Source organism: Carettochelys insculpta, chromosome 2, assembly GCF_033958435.1.
Source record: "Carettochelys insculpta isolate YL-2023 chromosome 2, ASM3395843v1, whole genome shotgun sequence".
Taxonomy (NCBI): Eukaryota; Metazoa; Chordata; order Testudines; family Carettochelyidae; genus Carettochelys; species Carettochelys insculpta.
In genome coordinates, this window is record NC_134138.1 from 261,827,788 (window position 1) to 261,854,066 (window position 26,279).

At 39.1% G+C, this 26,279-nt stretch overlaps 1 protein-coding gene across 6 annotated transcripts in view; it reads right to left on the minus strand.

The window, feature by feature from the left end:
- The window catches only part of UBE3C (ubiquitin protein ligase E3C), a 181,985-nt gene that overhangs the window by 34,821 nt on the left and 120,885 nt on the right, over positions 1–26,279 (minus strand). For 5 of the 6 annotated variants that reach the window (XM_074985064.1, XM_074985065.1, XM_074985062.1 and 2 more), the window contains 4 exons: positions 17,726–17,938; positions 5,515–5,703; positions 5,339–5,405; positions 3,706–3,836 (listed from right to left, as the gene is read on the minus strand). In XM_074985064.1, the coding sequence (XP_074841165.1) occupies positions 3,706–3,836; positions 5,339–5,405; positions 5,515–5,703; positions 17,726–17,938 (600 nt within the window). Of the gene's footprint in view, positions 1–3,705; positions 3,837–5,338; positions 5,406–5,514; positions 5,704–17,725; positions 17,939–24,489; positions 24,598–25,661; positions 25,783–26,279 lie in introns of those variants that run through there. The other variant, XR_012644076.1, reaches the window with a different exon arrangement.

A 26,279-nucleotide genomic window follows, 5' to 3' on the forward strand; every position in this document is an offset into this window, starting at 1 on the left:
ACCTCTCCAGAAATCCATAAACGGGAATGATCATGTCCAGTTTGTGTTGAATTTGGAGACACTACTGAACATTTCATAACTGTTGAGAGACTGTGCACCATCCACTCGAATCCCGAGGATCAGAAAATGACCATTCTGGTTGCAAAACTGACTGGACAGATTCAATATGCCTGTTGGTGAGGCTTCAGACTGTGGCAAACTCAAGGGTTTGTTTTTACAACAGCTTCAGATTACACCTTAAACCAATAGGGTAAAATTTAGAAGCCTTAGGAGAGGGGCTGGGCTGAGTAATGTGGCTTATGTAAACCAATTGAGCAATCTGTTAGATAAGTGGATCAGAGAGAAAGGTATTTGAAGCTTTGAAGGCATTTAGTTGTTAAGGAACAGTTCATGAACATGTCCAACGATGTACAACAGTGTTTATGGGATAAAAAAGTGGAATCAGCAGAATCTCTTGCTTACTCTGCTGATCAGTTTGAGCAATCACAAGCACATAATAGGGGTAAATCACAGGCTTTAAAGCTTAGGGATTTAAATTTGGGGGGAGGCAAAGTCAGTGCTTTACCCTTAGGAAAAAGAATGGTGGATGGGACGATGGGTGTTCTCTCCTCAACTCCACTCCCTGGTTACTCACCCAAAGTCTCCTGCAGAGACAGAGGAGCCCTAAGGGTGCTATCACTGCAATTCCACTGAGCACCTATGGAACAAATGCTCAATTCTGTGTGGGAACATGCAGTAGGTAACTAATGGAAATGCTTCTTCCCAGAATGCAGAGGCATGCCAGGCAGTGGCCACTTACCACAAGGGATTTGTCAGGGATTTATTCCACAGCCAAGTAGTGAGCACCTGCATATGGTCAGAACTGCATGGAATTGCAAAGCATGTGAGGATATTGGTACAGAGATTTCTGTGGTCAGAAGAGACCTGATTAATGAGAATATTCTTCTAGGGAAAGAGACAGGATTGAAATTGGAATGGGTGGGGGGGATGGGGCAGGGACAGCTTAAGATCTTTGTGCATCTAGCTAAGGTACAGGTACAAGATGCACAGAAGCAAGCTTGTCTAACTATTGTTGTGTCACTGAATTTTACATTTATTTTGGGAAATGACTTTTATGATGTGGTTGAATCCATCCCAAGGGTTGTTAGCAGCAAAAAGGAGTCTTGTGCTGAAATTCAAAGAAGGGACGGGAAAGCTACAGAGGCTGTTGAGGAAATAGTGTCTCCAATGCCCCTCCAGGAGCATGAGGGAATTTGCAACAAGGTGGGAGGGGAATGGAGGAAGCCCATCCCTGCTTTTGTTCCTAAAAGATGCAAACTGAATGAGGATCAAAAGGAATATTAAATAAGTACCCTTTCACTGAATTGGGCAGAATCTTGTGGAAGAGTAGTAGGTGATAATGTAAAAACGATTGCCTAATGCATTTACACAAGACGGCTGAATTAAAGTTATACAGGCAACCTCAATTCTGGCACTTCTTCACATTGAAACCATAAAGTTCTTTTAACACAAGTTTTCAGATATAATTTTTATATCTGGTGGAAGTGTGCAGAACTTCCAATATATTTTCCTCATCGTCATACTGATTCACTCATCTGAACTACAAACCATTCATATTTAAAATAATTTTAAGAAATGCTCTTGAAATATTTAGTGAGAAAATTCTCTCACCAACAACTCTAAATAAAAGTAAGTAGTTATTTTGTAATCTAGAGATAAGAACTTAACACAGAACTTACATTCCTCTCCCATCAGTACACAGGTCTATATTTAGCCAGTAAATATAAAAAATGACTTACCACACTGTTGCTAGTTAAATATAGCGTCAAATTGCCTTATAATGTGAAATGTTATTAACTGTACAGGTTAAGAGTAAGTTTATTCAGCACTACATCTGAGATAAGAGCTAAAAAGCGCAATATAGCAAAGTGCTATTTGAAAAAGATTGTCTGTGCTGATGTCTTTCTATACATTCCAGATAAGTAGAGATTTGTATTAATCTGTTAGATAGTGTGGTACTATAGCGTTTGATAACAGATTTACTATTACTACAATGTTGATATTTGACAGTCTATTCTTTACAATGTATTTAGTAAAGACTAGCACTGAACATTCACAAAACTTTAAGTTGGAATCCAAATTCTAGTTTGCATTGGAATTTCACAGTTTGTCTCTATTAAAATCAGACCAAACCAAAACACCTGATCTAAACATCCTTAAAGTGAAAACATTTTATGATTGAAAACTGCATAAACATATCACTAACATTTAAAAGGGGGAAGATAAATATTTTTCTGCATTCAAACTCTGTTGCAAATAGCAGTCTAAGAAAATCTACTTCTTATCACAATAATTGGATGAACAATGAATTATAAGCAGACAAATGACATTCAAAAGGAAACATGAGAAATATGTTAGAGTAAACCCTCAATTTTACGGACCCCGATTTAGTGGACTTTGGGAATAATGGACAACCCTGTTGTCCCTGAAGTCCACTGGGGTCTGTAAAATCCTAAATCCACCCCCATCCCCCTCCAAAAAAAAAATAAAAAAGCTAAGGGACTTACCACTGCTGCACCCTGAAGGAGTCACTGCCTCCTCTGCTGGAACTGCCATGCACTCCTCTCACCAGCAGAGCCCCTGGTGGGAGGCACACGTGGCAGCTCCAACAGTGGTGGCAGCTCCTTCTCCAGGAAGTGCAGCGACACTTGCAGCCACGTGGCGAGGCTCCTCCAGCCACGGTCTGGCAGCTTCAGCCATGCAGCCAGCTCCAGGGGTTCCAGCTCCAGTGGCCCCCCCACCCTTTTTTTTTTTTGGAAGGTGTGGGGGACTGGGGCTAGGGGATCCTGGCAGTGGTGGGTGGATGGGTAGTAAACCCTCATATTTAACAGACATTCTGGTTTAACAGATACCTCTCCCCTCATTAGTCCATTAAATCAAGGGTTTACTGTACCAGATTCAAATGCTGATGAGGTACAGTGGATGCTGATATGTCCTAAACCATCTTTTGCCTATTTCTGAACATATTCAAACTAAAAATCAATCTACTCCCTAAAAACGATGAGCAGTCCTATGGCACCTTATAGACTAAACAGATTATTTGGAGCGTAAGCTTTTGTGGGCAAAGACCCACTTCATCAGATGCGTGTCATGCATGTCTTTGCCCACGAAATCTTACGCTCCAAATAATCTTTTAGTCTATAAGATGCCACAGGAAATCTTGTTTTTGCAGATATGGACTAACATGGCTGCCCTTCTGATACTTGTCAGTCTATTCCCTGAAACTGATGGCAATGCCGCTTTATGTGCACTATTAATCGAGATGAGACGCAGAAAAAGCTGTCCAGCAATCACCCTTCACAACAAAGTGCAAGAATTTTTAATGGCATATACATATTTAAAAGTCCCACTAGCCACCTAATGGAATTCTCCAGTCCTAAAGCATGAATATGAAATAATGTTTAACAAAAATATATGTAAGCTATATGATTAACTATACTCATTATGCACATTTGCAAATGTTTAAGTAGCAACTGTTATTATAAACAGATAATCTTGCATTTTCTTAATTCCCAAAGTTATGAATTCACATATTTTAAACCAGCCAGATTGTTTCTTTCATAATTATACATTGCTAACAGTCTATATAAGCACTCTAATCAAAGCCACGTGATTAATTTTAATCAAAATTTGGAAACTGTGTACCTTAAAACCCAACAAAGGAGGTCGAGAGCAGCTTGTTACAAACTTCAGTAGCTTGCATTTCTCTTCATCGGTAAAGCTTTCCACAACTCTCCAAAATATTTTAATTACCGGATGGTCTGCAGCGTATCCTCCTAAGAAAAAAATTTCAGAATATTTTTAAAGAAAACAAATCTGTTTTATATACTATGCAAGTAAACAAACTATTTTTAATATGTCACTTTAGAGACAATCCTATCAATTATTGTTAGGTTTTAAAATAAATTAAAATTGGCGTGCCAATTCGTCTGATTTGTTGTTAGCTATCACCTCCCAGTCTCTTTAGGCATTAGTAATCCAAACATTTCCCCCTACTACTTCATACCTGTGTTTTGTAGAGTTTTCTTCCAGTCTTATTTATTATATTTAAAGATCAACCTTGTTTTTTAAAATAATTTCTGGTCCCCTTTGAAAAAAACATTACTACTAACAACTTTTTTTTTTTAACGAAAGTAAAAATAGTTGGAAAGTGAAAATGGTAATACTAAATGTCTACTATCAGAGAGGTAGCCATGTTAGTCTGTATCTTCAAAAACAACAAGAAAACCTGTGGCACCTTATAGACCAACAGTTATTTTGGTCTACAAAATATCTGTTGGTCTATAAGGTGCCACAGGACTTCTTGTTGCTTTTAAATGCCTACTGACAGTGACAGCTAGGCTGTTCAAAGGTAGCTAAAATTTATACAATCATGATAGATTGATGATTTCTGTGTTAAAAGAAAAAAGGCAGATTGAAATTTGGTACTTATGACTTGGCAGTGTACAGAATTGCCATGCAATCTGTGATTTAATTTTCTGTTTCATAAAGGAAGAAAATTTCATTACACAAAGTATATTTTTGACTTAGGAAAAAGCATGATGTGCAAGGAAACTTCTCCGGGCAAAACACTGAAACAAAACATTTCTTGAGATTCAAAGAATTACTCAACAATAAAAATATTTTAGCATACATAAAATATTAATTCATCTTTTCTGAGTTGGGTACAAAAATCAATGAGCATTAATAATGAGTTCGAACCAAATTTCTTTATTCATTATGCTCAGAAAAGGGTGAAGATAATATAGTAAAAATCAGTTTTTAAAATATACACAGATATTTATGTCTGGCCCAATTCTGCAACCTTGAGCAAAGCTTTTCAATGAGGGCTAATGTTTTTAATGGCTTGCTTGCAGAGTAAGGGTGGAAGAATGATCCCTTCATGATTCCCTGAAGGGTAAGCATCTGAATGCTTGAGTTGAAACAGACCTCTAAAGTCACTTGGGCCTTACTCTCAAAGCTCCTTAGTCCCCCAACTCCTACTGATTTAACAAAAAAAAAAAAAAAAAAAAAAAAGCTGCAATGCTCACTCCTCTGAACATGTGGCCACTTATTTAATACATAGGTGCCTGAATACAGGTTCAGCTGTACAACTCTAGCTCCAACGGTCTTAAATTCAGGAAATCCAAAGGCCTCGCATTTTGAGAGCTTTGCCACTCCCATTAAAGAACAAGATTAGGCTTCATCTTTTGTAAGAAGTTGAAAAGAAAAATTTTCAAACATTCTTTATTTTTGAATCAGCTATAACAGCTCATTTGCACAACTGTGCTATACTTGCCTGAATAGTTTGTGAAGGATTTAAGGTCATCCAGACTAATTGGAACCTGGGCACCAGAAATCAAAACCTGTGTGTGGTGACAATTAGATGATTAGAAGTAGAAATTTAACTTTTTTGTTTGTTTGTTTTAAAACTGTTTTTAAGTGAATATCTTCAGCACAGCTAAACAGAAGTACCTGTATTTCCTGCTGATCAAACATCCTAAGACATTCAAGGTTAACAACATTGGCAAGACCCTGTCGGAATGCAAGGCAATGCTGTCTAATCTGTTTATTTAGCCTGTAGTCTGCTACAAGATGGATGTAGGCTATTCTGTTCGCACTGGTGACAGGAATATCCTTTCCACCTGGCTTCAGTTCAACCACCTGTAAACATAAAAATATGCATTTGTCCATAATCCTGGTAAATGGAAAACTTACAATTCCAAAAAATGAACCGCAGAAAACTCAGTAATGGGACTTACATAGCTGAAAACAAATGTATTATAAAATCATGAAAACTAGAGAAAACAATATCATGAGGCTTGTGTATCACATAGTTTTCATATATATTTGTGTGACAAATTACTGGCCAGAGAACCTGACCCAGAACTCTGTCATGGTGGGCTCGCCCAAAAAGGGTAGTGGGAGTCAGCTGAGGAAGCCCAGGCCTGATGCCTGTCAGCTGTGAGCTCCCTGAGTGGAGGGTTAAAAAAAAAAAAAAAAAAAAAAAAAAAAAAGGGCAGCTGGCATTCAGAGGAAGGAGAGTGCATGAATGATAAAGAGAGGAAGGGGAGGAGCCAGAAAAACTTCCTAAAGATTTAACAATTAGTGACATGTTCCTTAAATGTCATGGTCATCTTCAGGAATCAATTTCAGAAATCAACCGTAACTTCACCTATGCAGATTAAAATGTACACTGGGATAGCCAAAAATATAATTTCAATGCTGACCATTGAGCTTGAAGAGATACTATCCTAACATTGGCTAACACGTGCATACATCTGAAGCTCAGGGGCAGAGTCACACAGGAAGAAAAAGTCTAACTTTAACATAAGATGAAAACGTGAACGTCCAAGACTTTTGAATGGCTACACACAAACTAAACCACAGCTACGTATGCACAGCCTGTGTCATTCAGAGTTGTGATTATTCCACCTATGAGTGACACAAGTTACACAGACCTGGTCTACACTAGATTAAGTTGAATGTAAGGGTCTAAGTTCAATTTTATAAACTATGCGTCTCCACCCCAGCGCTCAACAGGTTGATTTTAAAGGGCTATAATGTCAGTTTTTGTACTGCTCACCCTCCCCTCCCCCACGGTAACCCAAGAAGTCGAACTTGCAAAGCTGAACAATACAGGTGGAGACTGCAGCATTAAGACTCATTTTATTAGCTTTTAAACTATCCCACAATGCCCCCAGAGGTGTCCTATCTGGTCATCGCTCCCCACCCACTGCTGTTCTCCAGTAGGAAACAGGAACCTCAGCAATTTGAATTTTTTTTTTTTTTTAAATGGTGAGTGTGACGATTGCATCTAGCCACTTCAGGCAGCCCAAGCGTGGAACCATCAGGAGAGCCAGGGCCTCTGTGTGGCTGGCAGGCTAGCTCCTGCCCCACCACACCATGTGGTGGCTTGGCAGTGAGATCCAGACAGCAGCACATGAAACAGCAGGGCAGCATGTCCTGCACAGGTTTCTTCCCCGCACAGGATATAGCAAGAGGGGACAAGATACAAATGTGAAACACAGAAAAAAGTATGCTGCAATGTCTCTCCCCCCGCAGGCACCATGCAATCAGGGTTGTAGCCAGCACCTCCCCACGTGGCTAGCGCCTGTCCCGCACCAGGTGGCTGGCAGGCCAGCCTCCACCCCACGCCACCAGGTGGTGGCTAGACTGTGAGGGCCATGCTTGTCGGAGAGGCCAAGAAACTTCTTTTCTGAAGTTCAAATTTCTACGGAGCAGCCCCCCTCTCCCACAGGAGCCATACAGTCAGGGTTCTGGGCCCTGCTCAAACCACACCATGTGGTGCACTAGCTCACGCCCTACCACACCATACGCAATGTCAACCATGCTTTCCAGACAGCAGCACATCCTAGCCCGCATGGGGTGAAGGAAGGCTCTCCCTGTGGCAAAGATTTTCAGGGGCTGTCACAAGTGGGGAAGGCTCCCCATACAGCATTGATTTTGGGGGGCAGGCTGGACTCTGTACGGCAAAACGTGACAGCAGGGAAGACTCCCCTAGCGGGGCTGCATCTATATTCAGTTGACTGCAGGTTAACAGGTACCTCAGCTGGCCCCTGCAGAATGTATGTGGGCTGTCCCCGCTGCTGCCAGAGGACAGACAGCACCATGTTAACAGGTTCCAGCTGAGCTTTGGAGGACCAGCCCCAGCAGCATCTATGTTGGCTGGTCCCCCCTGCCTAAGCACACCACTACAGCACTCTTCCTTCCCCAACCATGTGGCTCAGGTAGACAAACAGTCTCCTGTTTACTGCCTTTTTTTCCGGGGGGAAACAGCTTCCTGACCTTCTGCCTGGGCCTGTGAAAGGTGTTCTTTCACTAGGGGAAAACTGAGTTACCTGTTAACGAGGCACAGTCAGCTGGAGCACAGACACTCTAATATCTGGCTGAGACTGACAACACTCTCAAGGGTTCAACTTTCCTCAACTTTTCTATCGTCTACTGCTTCTTTAAATCTGCCAGACATCTACTTCTGATGGGCTCCACTGAAAGCCAGTAAGTTTACAGGTTTCCTGAAATACGCGTACATTATTGTAACCTGAACACTTTTACCCATCTTTTTTTTGGCTACTACACAAGTTTTTCATAAGTTCTTTCACCAGGGGAAAGCTGAAGTACCTGTGAACATGGCATAGTCACCTGGAGTGCAGATGCCATAGTATGTGGGATTGACAACTCCCTGACATGCTGCCCTGCCTCGTGAAAGGTATTCTTTCACCCGAAGAAAACTGAGGTACCTGTTAATATGGCACAGTCACCTGGCGCGAAGATGCCATAATACATAGGACGGACAACACACTCAAAGGTTTCACTTTTCTCAACTTTACTATCCTCCACTACTTCTTCAACTTTGCCAGTCTACTGTGCTCTGGGCACATTGACACATAAATAGCCAGCTCCAACAGTGGCAATCATCAAAGTGTCCTGATTCAGGGGCAGCCTTCAGAAAAATGGATGTTTAGTGGTGGAGGGAATGAGGGAAATGCACTCTGGGATGATGACTTCACACACGCATAACCACGTGTGCCACATTTTTTCCCATAACATACTTCCAAAAAAAATCCAAAATGCAGGGCTACAGAAAATGGGGGATAGGTGCCCACAATGCAGTGTCGCAACAGATGAACTTGGGCAATGTAGTGGGGACACACTATGTTGACTTTGTGAGCAGGTGTGGACACTCAACTTCAACTTTATAAAATCTAGTGGTATAAGGTTGACTTTAATAAATTTGACTATTTCCTAGTAGTAGACATCCCCACAGACGCAAAGTGCCCATGTATGCAGTGTAATGTTAGTGGGAGAGCATTTCCTATTAACGTAGTTTATCTCACTCCCAACGAAGAGATATTTTTATGTCAATGAGAGGCCTCTCCCTCTATCACAGAGCAGCAGTCTTCAAATGTCATGTCACACCCTCTTCCCCCAATCTCAGTGGAAACTGTCTGCTCCCAGTGGAGCTGTGCCATGATCACATATTGGGGCTGAGGCTGGGGCTGTGGGCAAGGCCAAACTGGAGCTCAGGACAGAATAGGACTGTATGGCACTCCAGATACCACCGCCCTCCCCATAACATTCCTCTTTACACCCCACAGTTTGGGGAACCACTAACATAAGGCATCTTCAGCAGAAGTGCAGCTGCACATAAAATACATGCAAATGAAAAGATATTAAACTGTTTCAGTATGGATGCTGAAATATTCCAAATACAGTAGGAGTAAGGTAAGGACATTAATCTATTAATATTGCCCTTCATGAAAGAAAGAAATTTTGCTGAGTGAGCAGCCAAACAGTGGCAATTGTTAGGGTTGGAGATGCTTTCAGGATCTGACTTGCAGGTCACTCCTATACTGGGGCTGATGTAATTTCCAGTTTGGGTAGACAAACCTACACTAGCTCCAATCATATTGGTGTGCTAAAAACAGCAGTGTAGCTATTGTGGACTAGCCACAGGACAGGCTAGCCACTCTGATTATAATCTTACCTGAGAACCTAAGCATGTATTAAGGGTAGCTAGCCTGTCCTGGTGCCTCTACAGACATAACCACATCCCTATTTTTAGTGTACTAACTCCAATCAGAGATAGTGTGGGTACACAGAAGCTAGAGTAGATGACCTCTTGAGATCCCTTCCAGACCTATGAGTCTATGATTACCTACGTGGGGAGTAACACCTATGGTTCCCAGTGTAAACATACCTCCCCTAAGGCTAGATCCACACTCGGAGCTGTCAGGTTGATACCCAGCTCCTGTAGACATAGCTGCACTAGCTTTGCTCATGTCAGCATGCTAAAAATAGCAGTGCAGCCGTAGTAGCATGAGCTACTAGTAGCTCAGGCTAGCTGCTGACTGCATACCTGGGGGACATCTAGCTCAAGCTGTGGCCCACGCTACCATGAATACCCTGATATTTTTAGCAGTCTAGCTCAAAAAGATACAGTCTGGATACGTCAACATGAACCTCCCACTGTTCGTCCCAGGTTCTAAGCATAACTGTAGCCTAAGATTATGTCTATGCTACAAGTAAAGATGTGATAGCTACACACTTATGCTTTAATTTAGTAGGCATGGGTAACAATGAAGGTGTAGTGGCACGGGCTTCAGCAAAGGCTAGCAACAAGAACACACATCCACTGTCCCCACACAAGGCTTGTACCATGATTGCTACTCCATACCACACCATGTAAAGTATTATTGTTACCTGTGCTAGCTAGATTAGAGCTAATATAAAGTATGCCTACTTATGCTCTAACTAAACTTTCACATGCAACATAGACATTCTCTAACCAGTTAAAAAGTGTTTCATTTGATAGGTACACTCCCTTCTGGCATAGTATTTTTCAGACACTACTCTTCACTGCATTTTGAACTGGTATTGGTGGTCACAGCTTTCGAGGCACAGATCGAGAGTTAATACACTGTGAATGACTTCTTTATGTAATATACCGTATAATGCTATAAACTGTTCTAGTACTACACACAATGAAGAGTGCTAATATGATAATCTGTATAGCTTTTGCAGCATTATTTTTATTGATTCATAGATTTTTTTTAAGACTAGAAGGGACAATTATGGTCTCATAGTCTGACCTCCTGAAAAACATATGCAACAGAATTAAATCCCAACTATTCTGGCCTCTAGCAGAATATATTAGCAGTTGAATTAGAATACAGTGTTTAAAATGAGCCAGTCTTGATTTAAAGACTTCACATCTTGATGGAGTATTTACAACATCCTTTTGTAATCTGTACTGACATTAACAACACACATTTTCAACACTGAGGGTAATTTCCCATTTTACCAAATTCAGCTACTAGCCATTTGATTATATTATAACTGCTAGTCCAGAGAGACACCTCAATTAGATACAGTCTCCCTATATGGAGATCTACAGACTCAACCTTCTGCCTGCTGAAGTAGGTAGACCTAGCACTTTTTGGATATATCTACCCTGCAAGAAAACAACGCACAACACTGAGTTTCAGAGCCTGGCCAACTGACTTGGGCTCATGATACATGGCTAAAAATAGTGTAAACATTCATGAGTACGCTGGAACCTAATTTGACAGACATACAAGACAATGCTGGGAAGACCCAAAGGTCTTTTGCACAAGAGGCGAAATTTGGGCTGCAACAAAGTTTTAATGGACTGTAAGCTGCAGTTTTCTTTTTATTCACCCTTGATTTATTTAGAATTTGAAATGGGGGTATTGTAGATCTTCCACTCAACTTTGCCACTAGATGGTGCAAGTTAACAGTGTGGGTTCTTAGTATAAAGTCACAGCTGGAAAGCAGCTCAAAAAAGCACTTACTGAATCAGCTTTTATTTTCATTTTGAATATGTCAAAGTTTTAAAAAACCCTCAACAAGCTTCATAAGTAAAAGAAATTGGGCTGAAGAAGATAGTTACTTTGTGGACAATAGCATAATATAACAAGAAGTCCTGTGGCACCTTATGGACTAACAGATATTTTGGAGCATAAGCTTGTGTGGGCAAAGACCCAGTGAAGTGGGTCTTTCCCCACAAAAGCTTATGCTCCAAAATATCAGTTAGTCTATAAGGTGCCACAGGACTTCTTGTTGTTTTTGAAGATACAGATTAACATGGCTACCTCTCTGATAATAGCATAACAGGCAACTGATAGGTTAAGCAGATTATAAGAACTGCATTTCATGTTTTGAAAATGCGTTTTTCTTTAAAATGATAATTAAAAAATCCAGGTGGAATGAAAAACAAAACAAAACAAAACAAAGCCATCAGTTTAAAACTATTAACTGACATGTGATATCAGGCATTTATCTTGTTAAAAGTTTGACATGTACTTAATGTCTTCTTTTAGAGAGAAAAGATGTTCAGGAAAAACCCTAGCTTGCTTAATTCACATCAGTATACCAATAAGTAAAGCAAAAGTGAAATTCCAAATTTTGACTTGTCTTATTAAGCTTAACACTTTGTTTTGCTTAAAGATATGAACCCTCCTCACTTAGCATCGTCCTAGTTAATGCTGTTTCATTATTACGTTGCTTACCTATTGAAGCACATGCTCATATTAAGTTGTGCAATGCTCCCTTATAACATCATTTAACCTCCTTTGTCCACTAATTGCATGATTTCTGGAAAATGAGTCTGTCCTCAGGGGAGCTTGAAACTAGATTGGGCCAGCAGCCCCCACCAGCTCCCCTAAGTTCCCTATAAAGTACTGTATGCAGCTGGGCAGATACCAGCAGCAATTCTGTTGCCCCTCCCATAGGGCTCCTTGTCCTCTGTCTTAGAGCTGCTCCCAGGAAACCACTGTTTGCTATGCAGAAGCGGGAGGTTAGAAGGGAGAGAGGGCTGTTGATGTCAGGATGTTTCCCACCTCCCACTGACTGAGCCCTCCATTCCACATCCCCTCTCCACAAAGCAGATCTATTGTGTTTCCTCCCTATTGCCCCAGTCCTTGCTGCCTTGCAGAGTAGGGACAGGAAATCATACACAGCAGGTGGGCTGCAGGAGTGGCCCTTCTTTACCTCAGTGGGCATTCTGGGAGTCTGTGGGTCACAGGTGGAGCCCCAGTGGGCTACAACTTGCCCACCACTGTTGTAGAATGTGAAGCTATATTAAACAGCAATGTATAAACCCCGAGGGCTCAGCCAAGTGCTACCTCATCATTTAGTAGCAAGGCACTCCCTGGGATATATTCCACCCTCTGACTCCATGACCTCACCCAGGCTTCACAATCATCATTGCTGTGTACAGTATTAAATTACTTGTTTAAAACTGTTTAAAAGTTATACGTGTATGTATATGCTGCCTTTTGCTTGCCGAAAAAAATATTCCTTGGAATGTGACGCTCCTTACTTACATGAATCCTTAGGGAAAACTGGGTTTGCTTCACATTGTTTTGCTTCAAGTAACATTTTTTCAGGAACATAACTACAAGGTTAAGTGAGGAGTTATTGTAATTATTTTAGGTTTGCAAAGAAACAATTTTAAACTCCGTCAGTTTAGACCTTTGAATTATTTTCTTGTGTCTGGAGCTGACAAAAGTGCTCACGTGAGTATAATTCAGTAATTATATAGTATGTCCACCGACACATTAAGGAACAGCATTGAAATACCCAAGAGAGTTTGCTTTAATATATAGTTATGAAGGCTCAGTGAAAGTCATGAAAATGGTCCAATGGCAAGACTAAAATCAGACTGCTATGGTTATTAAACTGAAGTTTCCTCATGTGGTCTGTATCAACTGGCAGATCCAATCTGGGCCATGATATTGGTGATCCACACTGTGAGACATTCTAACCACACAGAAGTGGTTTGAGGATAGAACACCCCTTCACTAGGCTAAGTAGGTTATTAGCCTGTCAACAGGAGAAGCCTTGGACTGGTTCTTTCCCCTTCCAGAGCTACATGATGTGATGTTGAGAGTGTTGGGTATTGTTTCTCCAGACTTCCACCATCTTCAATGATTTCCGTCCTACACACATGGCCAAAGTCATCCTTTGGAAGCTCTGACAGGGTCTGGGATTGAATATGACCCTATGCACTACATTTCCCCTGGCTTGTGGTAAACATGGAATGGAGTGAGGCAGTTCAGCTATACCAGTTCTGAATTAAGGAAGCAAAGGAAAATTAGCTCACATGGAGCCTCTTTGTGAGCTTGCACAAGTATGCTGCTTCGTGTATCTGCATGAGTGTTGAAGGAGAAAGGAGGGGCCACACTGCCACCTTGCTCACCCCAAACCAGACTCCTCATTCCAGCCAAATTCACCCAGAGGCAGCTGACCATTAATGAGAAGTAGTGACGCCGACTGAATAATTTGTGCTTTTATTGCTGAGACAGAAGTTTTCATAGCAACTTCTGAGGCCTCAAAATTCTTCCTCAGGGACTCCTCTCTTACAGTTCAGGACACCTGATTTCCCCTTGATGGTCCAGCATGCTCCTCAGCCAACACCCCTCTTGGGGTAAAAAGCCCTGCCTTTCTCCCCTTGTTACTGGGATATATTCAGGTTGAAGCGCTTCCTTCCTACACTGTGTTATTCCCCAAAAGATGACTGCCTTAAGCAGACTTGCTTTTCCCCTCAGTGTCAGTAGTCAGTGTCATTGCCAACACTTACAAAGTTATCTCATAGTTCTCTTTAAGCAAGCACTTTTTCTCAAGTGAAAAGCATTATAAAGAACACATATGCAAACAATAAAATAACCTACACACATTAACAAAGTTTTCAGATAGCAGCTCTTAAAACTCCAACAAGGGCTTTGACTGGTGATTAGTCTTTCAAACCCCACACAAAGGGTTTTTCTCACCAATTCATAACAGTTTTTGCTCAGAACCAGCCACCAAATCTTATTAGGTCTCAGTGGGCAAAAGACCCCACACAACCCTTCCCTAGAGACTGGGCCCCTCTTGGAACAGAGGTGCCATCCGTCTGTTGGATCAAAAATAAAAGGCCTGTGTCAGCTTTAACTCAGGCTACTTTATCAAACATCCCTTTGTCTGTTGTTGATCCCTGTAGAATCCAGTCTACACAAACAGGTAAGCTTATGTCTAGATGCTGTCAGCCCTTTGGAAGTGCTGCCCAAACACCCCATACCTGGCATAGCTGGAAGGCTGTGGTCTCCTTCTGGTGGCAATACATATACTCCCTCCACAGTACATAAACATTTGCATTTTTAATTTAATGAACTTCTACCAAGCTTAATTCAATAAGGTGTATCCAAGATCTTGTCATCTCCATCACACCTTCTACATTGTATCTGGTCTAAAACGGAGACAAAGTCTCCTTTAGCTTGAAGATTCAAACTCTTAGCAAAACAAATGACAGTTCACTTTCCATAGTGGGCAAAGACTCTGAGGAAGAGGAAAGTATTTTCCTATTTTTAAGACTGTTTTCACTTATTAGTCATACTCATTCTCTGTGCATTTTACAAGAATTTTTAGTTCCTTAGCTGCCAAACCAGGACACAAAGAGAGAATTAGAGTCAATATACATAGCTAATTCAAAGGAGCCTTTTCTTATGTAATTTTTTTTTATTACCCTCCATTTTGTGCACTTGAGCCAACAGTGAAAAATCAGACCACTGTTGCAGCACCAGATAGTGTTTTATCAGGAGCTACTGCTATTTGGGATGGGCTGGTATAGTGTTTCTTCTCTTAACTAGTTATCCTAATGAGCATAAGCTAAAGTTGACTCAAAGTCCAAGAGAACTAAGAGCACTTAGCAACTTGTCAAACTGGACCTAATATGTTGGTAATAGAATTCCATTCTCTCTTGCTGATAAAATCCTTACTGAAAGTGACTTTCATTGTAGATAATGTCTGCCACAGCTGTTGGGTGGGCACTGTTAGGAAGACAGCTATTTACAGTGGTAGATTTATGGTATATTTATTAGGCACTAATTCATTAGGAACTAAAGTGGTTGTTTAGCTGAAAACTAGAGATAATGTACACTCAACATATAGTATAAATTAAATACTCAGCGCTTTTCCAGACAGTGAATTAGCTTTACCTTAATACAGTTAATTAGTACTCAATGCTTAAGCAAGCTCTGATGATCTAACACAGGATAACATATTTGTCTATATGAGGTTTATTAACATACTAAAATAAAAATAGAAAAAATAATTCAATGATCAAATGCAGAAGATAATTAAAAAAATCAATTAGTCCTGCAGCAATTACACTAAAATCCAGAGGGACTCGTTCTTCAAGGCTATAATATTCCTCAGCCAAGTATAAACAAGAGCACTCCATTTTAAAAACCCGACAGAATTTCAGCTATTTACTCAGAAGTGCCCTTTTATGTTCAACTTATTTTATAAAGATATGCCTACAAACAACAATCAAAACCCTTGTTATTAAATCCATCCCTTTGGTGGAGAATTTGAAGAAATTAAACTCAAACTTCTTTACACGGGTACACTAGATTTTCTTTTAAAGTAGTAGTTACAGCTAGCAGCATGTCCATCAAGAAGAATCCCTCTCAATGCTCTTACAGCTTTTTGTTTTGAAAACTGTTCACCTGTCTGTTCCTCTGCCTTCTCCACTGGATATTCGGCTGATTTCCTGAATACAGATGGGCCAGATGTTTTAGACTAGAGACTGGAACACTTTCATGACAACTTTTTGGATTGGGTGTTGGATTCTTTGTTTGGTTTGTTCCAAGCACTAGTCCAACTGCACAAATTACTGCTTTCAGAGCTTCCAAACTGTGAGTTTAATAATACAAATAGCAGCGTCGTCACAAACACTCACGTTTGTAGTAGAAACAACCACTTTGTACACCTTGTGACCTTAGCAACCAATCAGCAATAATAAAACTAAGTCAAAGGCAACATCAAAACATTTCTCAAGAACCTTTGTAGTGAATCATTTCCCATAAAATAGCATTAGACCACTGCTTTCAATTTTGAATGCTGTCATATAGACATGCATAACTCACAAATCTCAGAATACTGATGTATATCCCAGAAATAAAAATGTTACATTTTACATTAAACTATTATTTACGTTAGGAAACTGACCTATATTATAAATAGGAAATTGACCTATTATAAATCCCCAAATCTGAGGACATTCTAAAAATATAAGAGCACGTCCGGTTTTAGGCAGAGCAAAATGAAGCTATATGCCAAAGTAACAGAAACCTGACTTGCTGTAAGGAAGAGCACCAGCACACAGCTGTTTCTTTCTCATGCAGATTTTCAATTATCACTCCAATATCAGTATGTTCTTTAGTTCTCATGATCTCTGGCTTATGCAAAGAAGTGTTTTGTGAAGTGTTTTGTGATTTACCCATGAAAAGGGCAAGATAGGGAATATTTCTATACATGATGTTTTAACATGTCTTGCATCATCTATCATTCATCCATCCCCCTTCACAGTCTTGTATAATGTATAGCAGTATCCTCTTTCAGGCTCTGATGTGTAGCTTGTACCTCTTCTATAAAAAGAAGGTCAAAGAGGTGTCTTGGGACTCTCTGTACCCCTCAGATGCATTAAGCCACATAGGTTTCTACTATATAGTGACCATGTGGATATCTGGGTCTGCTTCATTTCTCAGCTCAGACTGGGAATACCTGAGTTTACTGGCATCCTCACCAATGAAATGGTTAATGAGCCTCTGCAGCAGCCACTCCTGGAATTTGTAATACCTAGTTCCCAAGACTGCCAAGAGACTGCTCTTGTGATTTTGCTGCTGTTCAGAGCTTTGCTGTTCAGAATATTGTGGGCAGAAGCGAAACCAAGAAAAATCAGGTCAGATTCCAAGTCTTAATACTTGGGGAAGATCAGAACAGCAGAAGACGCAGCGCTGGAGATACTCAGTAAGGAAAAATATGCATGGCATATTAGGAAGTATTCCTGCTATTATAAAATATTTTTTTCAAGAAACTATTCAGGCTATCTCAAGCAATTTACTCCTGAAATTACCAGACTTTATATCAACAAATAAGCAATGCTAACAGAAATAAGGTTAATTTTATGTTTTTTCAGAAGTACAGTATCAATTATTATTCACTCCAAATATTGAAATAGAATCGCTGTGCCTTTTTACTTAAAGTTGCACAAACAGCACTTGTTACACATGTGCCTTATCACTTTTACATCCAAATATGAACACAGTAGGGAAATTAATGATTAACTTGTCAAGCTGGGAAAGGAAAATGCCACACTTACCTGTGCCTCCCCAAGGTCATTATTTACCACAGTAAAGTTTAGTCCGAGTTCTTCTACATCCCCTTCGTAGCTCTTCAGAAAAAGCAAATTTCTGTACATTTCTGGATCTAATGAAGCCAGATGATGAATGTCCACATCAGCACTTGTCCCTAGCAACTTTGATAGAAAAAAACTAGCAAACGGCAGCTCTACCAGCATATTTTCATACAGTGCCTAAGAATAAAAACAATTAAGAAAACTACATTAGTTTTTATTCTGGGTATTACAAGACATTCTTCACAGCTATCACCTGGTTCCTTACTTTTTTGTAACTCCCTTAATTTAAAGTCTTAGTACAACCTCTTGGTGTGAGAATATCACACATATTATACTATTTATATGTGTAACTCCAGTTGGAAATGTTAATAGTCCTGCTATTGAAACATCATCCAACAGAACTTTACAAATAAGTTATCAGCCCATTGCAAAAGCCATGGCACACTCTTACTAACATTCATATTAGGCATATCACAATTGCTGGGAACCTGTTAGACACCATTATTCATGGAAGTTAGGTCAACTAATGGCTATTAGTCAGGATGGGTAAGGAATGGTGTCCCTAGCCTCTGTTTGTCAGAGGCTGGAAACAGATGGCAGGAGAGATATTGCTTGATCATTATCTGTTCGGTTCACTCCCTCTGGGGCACCTGATATCAGCCAGTCGGCAGACAAGATACTGCGCTGGATGTACCTTTGGTCTGATGCAGTATGGCTATTCACATGTTTTTATTTACATGACAAAATAGGGACATCAAAGCCAACACCATCTCCTCCAGAATGTCTTCATATCAGATAAAAGATATTATTTATTCTATGTCATTAGTCAACCCATACAGCTACTGCGAAGAATATTCTAGGTTCAATTCTTACGCACTAAGTTGCCAGTTGCTTCAAAGCTAAAATGTAAGTGTGATTCTAGTCTGAAATATTTTACATCTATTTGCTTCTTCTTACTAATAAAAGCAGATCTTCATTCTATCTGTACTCAGAGTCAATACTATCTACTTCAGTGAACAAAATCAATTACTACTTTCTGACCCTCTTAAGTTAGACTCAACATAGCTGAGAGAGAGAAAATTGTCTGGATTCTATCCTTTATCATGCACTGTCAACATTATTTGCTAATTTCCAATTGTAAGGCTTGTCAGCTCCTTCTGTGCAATATACTAAATTCACAGGTGGGCACAGGTGCAATCAATGGCAAAAGCTAGCTTGGCTAAACATTCATTATTGTTGACGTGAGAGTACGAAAGCATCTGCCTTGGTTTTCAGTTCTCCTGTATGAGGCAACATCACTAATGGATTTTTTTTTTAAATGAACTGTGAACTGAAAATATCTGATGTAAAATTTTTACAAGAGTCAAACTCTGAAATGCAATTATACTCTGTGTAAGGCCCATGGGAATTTTGCATATTCCTCCCATATGCCATCTGGTTAGTCAGAGAAAATGTGCAATTACAGCCAATTCTCCAAAAGATGGAGAAGGCAAAATGTATGAAGACAGACCAGGAAGATCAAAATTTGATAGAGGTGTTGGTGAGCGAAGAGATGAGAAAGCATTCAAATGCATATCCAGTTTTATATAAAAGGTGAAAATGTACATTTTACTTTCAGACCTCCTCCTATTGTTCATTATCCACATTGGCATCTTTCTCTAGTTCACAGTTCAGTACTCATGTCCTCGATATTTCCCACCACACCACTGGCGAGAGAATGGGGAAAGGGACATCAGGAGGCTATTTCTGACTGTTCCCCTTTCTGCTGTTTGAAAGTTCAGGTATTTACATGTTACTTTGCAGTTTTCTGCAGTATTTAGAAAAGGAAATAATATATGAGCAAAGAAAAGAATGAAGAGAACTAATCACCCAGCGATATCCTAACAACAGTGTTAAAAAAAAAACGCCACACAGTTGCTTAAACTTTCGAAGGAACATTTTTTGGTCGTGCTGTTAGACTTACCATTAAGAACACATGACTAATGAGTTGAAAGCCAAAGGATGTATTATGCATATAACTGTATGATTTATTCAAGGTGGGGAAGTCAAATGCTGCATTTGTGTAACTAACTTTAAAAGTAAACTAAAAGTGTAAATCATTGATTTGGAATGTATAAGGTTACTGTTTGCCATTCCTGCATTAGTAACAATAAAACCATTGTAATTCCTTAAATATATCAACGCTACCTGAATTTAAAATGGAATCCCATCTATGACTCATAAAATGTAAATGCAGAGGCGTAATATATATATTTTTTTTTCTACACAAGTCAGGTTTAAACCTTTAGAATATTTAATATACAAGGACTAATAAATGATAGCACTAAAAACCATGATCACATCAGCTAAATGGATTATAAATTAAATTTCCATAATGTATGCAACTGAAATACAAATGTAGGCATAAATCAAGGTATTTTCTAAACACAGGTTAATTACACAAATTCAAAAACTGTCTATTTTTTATGCAAAATAATCCACTTAGCATTTTTCATATTGGTCTTAATTCTTAGCCACTTGCTCCTAGAAGCTAATCAATAACTCTATGTCAAGAAAAAATAGCAATAGGTATATTGAAGAAACTTGTATGTTATTTTTCAAGTGTCTGTCTTTTATGAGTGTTTATTGCCAGAAATTGTGCCAAAATGATCTGAAATAAAAAGGATTAATTATAGTAGAAGCCTTTTAATATAAGTGAGTGCACTAGCAATGCAATTAATGCAAATTGTGATGCTATCAGGAGAATAAATGTGAACAACATCGCAGGCCATTTCTGTTTGCTGCCAAATAACTTTGGTAATTTACTACATTAAGAATCAATAAAAAAATAATGCTTTTCAAATGCATCATGATCAATCTTCAGGTAGTTCCAAAGTGCACATTTGTAGCAATCTAAAGACTATATAAAATATTTTTAAGCCACCTTGATTATGCAGGTAGGTGATAACATAATTACTGCTTATGGTGGCCAAGTGATTCTAAATATATTAAAAAAAAGTACAATTGTTAACAAGGAAAGAAACAGTTTAAATTCTAATTAGTACAAAAGCTAAGCATTAAGACTGAATGTCCTATCAAAGTTTAAAAAAATGCAGAGAACTCTCTGACAACTTAAGTCATAATCAACTTCAGTTCTTTCAAGGAGATGAAGTATAACAAAGGCAACTTTGTACTAATGTGGACACATGCCCTACTCCACAGGAATCTGCCTAGATTAGCCAAATTTTTTATCTTTCAATTTCAGATTAAGAACAGCAAATGCTTGAGGGACGAAATTAGCTTACCCTTGAGATGAGATCTATTCTAACTTCTTCTCTTAGACTGTAAGTCCGATATCCCCTGTTCACATCCTCATGAGTGAGACCAAGAAACCCTAACGACTACCAGACTTGTTCAATTACAAACAAACTCCCTTGATACTATTACAAGAATTCTAGTGCAGTGGTGTCCAAGAGAAATTTAACAGATCACCGCAGTTCCTCCCTGCCCACCTTCCGATTATGCACTGGAGCTGTGAGAGCCACCCTGGGCCAAAGCTGTGTGAGCTGCCCCATGGCTGGAACCTGCAAGGGCTGGAGGAGCTGCCTCCAGCACCATACGCTTGTCCCACCATATGCTGGAGTGTGTGCACGGAGCAGCCAGAGGGACACTGCACGTGTGTGGCTCTCCTGAGCCACATTTCACCACAATCCGCTGCCCCTTCACCACATGTGGCGAACAGGGAGCATATTAGACACCACAGCTCTAGCGCTTCATTTGGTCAAGCTTCCTTTGACCCTTATAGACAGCTTTTTAGAATCCTGTGGAGGATAACACCACATCTTGGGAGGTCACATACCCTATTTTCCTGTGCTAATTTGGCCTTCAATTTACTCCTTTGCCTTGGCCAATCTGTCTCCATCTTGTAGACCAAGGAGTTGCACATAATTACAGAAAGGAAAAAAACAAAAACACAGCTTATGAAAAGAGCAAATCTGGCCCAAGACCTAAGAATGAATAGATTAAAGGCCTGGTGTTGCTAAATGACAAAACTTTGAAGACAAACAGCCCCACAACGTCTCTCAGGACCAGGCCAAATTTTGCCCCCCACTGACAAGAGCAGAAGGGGAGTAGGTCCTTTCTTGGATTGGGCCAGCAAAACTCAGCTGAGGCCAGCTATTTATCACTCCTATCATTTTGAATCATAGTCCTGAATTCTATAACCAGACTTCTGCAGGTAGCCCCTTGCACTCATCCAATGCCCCACTGAATGTACTTGCATGGAGGCATTGCAAGTTAAGGGCCCGTGTCAACAATTTCATCTCTGTCAAAAATCAATATACCATAGAAAGAAATGGATACAAGTACAAAGTGAGGTTTGATTAAATGTAGAAGAGTATACAAAATATTTTCTCAAACATTAAAGGTGTCAGGTGCCCAAAATGGGTAACAAATACCTTTCAAGCACTTTACATAAGATCAAAACCATGCCACTCACATGTATACCATACTTAACCCAATAAGTCATGCAAAACCAGAACTGATTTTGCACCTGTACTGTGATTTTTATGACTTATTACATTATCACTTTTTCTCAGTTTTCTGGTTGTAAGAAAAAGCTTTTGTTTGTCCTGTCTAGCATCTTGGATAAATTTCATTTAGTTAATTATATTCTATTCTTTCTCCTCTGCTGCTTGAAATGAATACAATATTTTCTCTCATCTGCTGTACCTTTATTTTTGAGTAGTCTTGCTGGGCTTCTTAGAATGTTTGCCCCAATGTATCACAGAGATTAAATTCCATAGCATTATATTATACACATACTGTAGCAATTTTACAGGACTTTTGTAAATAGTTTTGTTCATTTTAGAATGTAACACCCCCATTGAAATACAATAAAAGCAATAATGATTTAAATCTGTAGTGCTTTCCATTCAAAGATTCTTCCATTTTACACATATGGTGAATTTATCCTTTCAACACCCACCTGAAGTAGGCAATATCCATTATCATTACCTACTTTTAATGGGAAAATGAAGTACCAGACACAAGTCTGTGGCAGAGTCAAACAGTCTTGACTGTTAATTTCAAGATCATTTTTCTCCCTTAATAATATTAAATAGTTACATTTACAAATATAAGTAAAGAGTTTCCTAAATATATTCCAAACAAATACATATCCAGACTAACCTGTAATATGGTTACAATATGGGATATGCAAAGAGGTTAATTTGACTAGTACACATTTTATAGCTTACCAAATAGGTACAAATTTGTTTGCCTAAGCCATGAGATATCTTATTAGTCAAGTTTAGAAATATCGTATTACTTCTTATATTGAAGACAGGAAAGTACAGAGTAAGGAAGGGACACAAAACTTTCAGAATATTTTATAAACATTATCTTCTGATGCTTAAAATGTTTTAAGAGGCTAGAAGGAACATCATCTCCTGGGGTTACCGAAGTGTAAAGTGTCTCTTGGCAGTTGTAGCACAATGTCCTACTACAATGTGCTAAAACATTACAGTGGTCAGTTAAGGACATTTTAGAAACTCTGGTGGTGAACTGAGAACAACAAGAAGTCTTGTGGCACCTGACAGACTAACAGATATTTTGGAGCATAACCTTTGTGGGCAAAGACCCGCTTCATCAGTTGCATCTGATGAAGCAGGTCTTTGCCCATGAAAGCTTATTGTCCAAAGTATCTGTTAGTCTATAAGGTGCCACAAGACTTCTTGTTGTTCTCGAAGCTACAGACTAACATGGCTACCTCTGATACTTGGTGGTAAATTTATTACTTTATGGGCAACGCTCAAAGTAGAAAAACTCAAGCTGAAATTTTCAGGAACAGTTGTAGATAGGAAAGAACAGAACATCATGGAGAATATGATGAGCTAACATGTTTTGAGAATGCTGTTTTTATCATGTATCACGAAAATAATCCTCAGGGCAGGGATTGTGCCTTTTCAACATTCAGCACAATGCTAAGTACATTCCTTGGATCCTACAGCTAATGTATAATGTTCATCCTACTACTTAGAAACTATGAAAGCACATTACACTGCTTTTTGTGTTTGGAAGCAGTAAGACGTGATGGAAAGGGAAATTTTTGTGTTGAGTTCTAATACTGGCCACACTGTGAGCTGGTTTAATCATTTCAGTATGCAACAAGTGAATACAGAACATAAATAGGATTTGGTAGCTTGGAATAAGAGAGTGTACATCAATGTTAGAGCATGCTGATTAAGGACCCAAACCTGCAAAGCACATACATGCATGTACCCATGCACCCACACAGACTGTGACAGGACTCCAAGAAGTGGTCTGCTCCAGTAAATTTGTCTGCACGACTGGGGCCCAAATCAGTTCTCACTTATGATTTCTAATAACTTCTGTCTGAGGAAAAATGATTTATGATTTTTATACTGTCCACTAGCCTTTAATAAACTAACATAGCATTTAAAAAAGACTTAAATGACAAGGTGAAGAACACGTAGAAAGTAGCTGGGGTCTTGAGGGTTCACAAAGGAAGTGACAAGAGTTTGAAAAGATTGTTTTAAAAAAACCTGCCATTTCCTTTATCAGCCCTCAAGATTCCAGGCATCTAGAGAGTAACCTTTTCTAATTTAGTCATTTGCAAACAGTTATTAAATAATACTTAGCATTTATATAGAACAATTCATGTCCAAAGCAGGACAGGACCACTAATAAAAATGGCAGAAAAGACAATCATTAGTACTTTCTCCTACCTTTCATTATTTATATTTTAGCTATATTTCATCCTGTTCACAAATCCCTCTTGGAAATAGCTTAACTCTTTGTGGCTTGGTTAAACAAAATTTTAATATGAAGAGTGACTGCAAAAAAATAAAGTGTTTTTAATGTATTGCGATTCTCTGCCCTCTCCTTACTCACATTTTAACTCCCCGCTCCCCCGCCTCTATCAAAACTACTCTTTATGGAAATACACATCTCAAGGAACAGGAAGGAACCTTGGGAAGTCATCAAGTCTGGTAACCTGCACTCTTGGCAGGACCAAGCACCATCCCTGAATGATTTTTTTTTTAAATCTATTTGCCCCAGGCCCCTAAATGGCTTCCTCAAGGATTGAGCTCACAACCCTGGATGTAGCAGGCCAGTGGTCAAACCATTATCTTTTCCCATTTTAAAGCACGAAATCACTTTTTGTAGACATGATCATAATGAAGTTTTGAAAGTGAGCAAAAATATGTTAACATTTTGCTCAACACAATTTTGGAAAAAATATTATAAAATGAGAATATCAGATGTGCGTTACAATGAAATAACAGCCCTATTTGGTTGCTGTAATGTAACCCACTGCCCTTCAGTTTGTATCCAGGGAATGCATTAGGCAAAGACCCATTCATGTCATTCTACAAATGCCACAGGACTTCTTGTTGTTCTCGAAGATACAGACTAACACGGCTATCTCTCCGATACTATTCTACAAATGGAAAATCTGCTGTATAAAACATTTTTCTTTAAAATATCGCAGTACTTTTTTTTACCACTACTGCACAGGTCTTCTACTTCATAAAACATAAGGCCAATACTTTACAGGACAAATGCCTAAAGTTATGTCTTAAATTCATGTTTAGACACCTAATAAGTGACCCAATTGTCAAAAATGCTGGAGTATGTAAACAGTTGTTTGTTTCAATATGCTAATTTTTTTTATTTCTTGAATTCTAAGTTGAAATATGATTTTCAAAGGATATAAAATGAGCTTTAAAATAAGATGAGATTGGTGGTCTCAAACTATTTCCTGCTAATTATTTATTAACATCACAAAACCACCATAACATTCAGAGAATTACTAAAATTCTCAGGTCTTAGGAGGAGTAAAGCTTTCGGATAAAGCAAAGTCGTTTATAAATTGATATTATCTTTGATTTCTTGCCTGCTGGAAATGTTGAAGGTCAGCAAGTACAAGTTCATAAAAGCTCCAGCCATTTTGGGTAACTGAGTGTTTCGGCTGTGGGAAGCTTGCTTGTCAAATTTGCTGCAGTCAGTGTAAAAATCTGAAATTGATTAGAAGTTTGTGATAAGCAGAGAATGTACTACTGACTGACTAACTTTATCTTAAAAATCTAGGGACATAATTTTTAATCATACCATAGCATTCATTTCCAATGAAGTATTTGAAAATTTCTGATATAAAGATTGGGTCTTTTTTATTCATAAATGAAGACTCACACCAAATAATATTTGTGTTGCAAGACTAGCGGAGAGCCATTTTGAATACATACATCCAAAAAATGCACACCTATAGCCTTTTTTCCCCCCCGAAAGTCTCAATAGCCCAATGACACCTTTATAAAAGACCTGGAGATGTCGGACAGCATTGCATCAGAGAGCAAAAGTGAATCAGATCCAATTTGTCTTTGCCAAACAACAAGCTAACTTGAAGAAGACAGTGTGAGGAGGAGGAGGATGGTTATGTGGATTTAAGGAAGACTGTAGGCATAATACTATCAGCCAGTGCCACACTACAGCTAAGTCTATACTAGAAGCATCT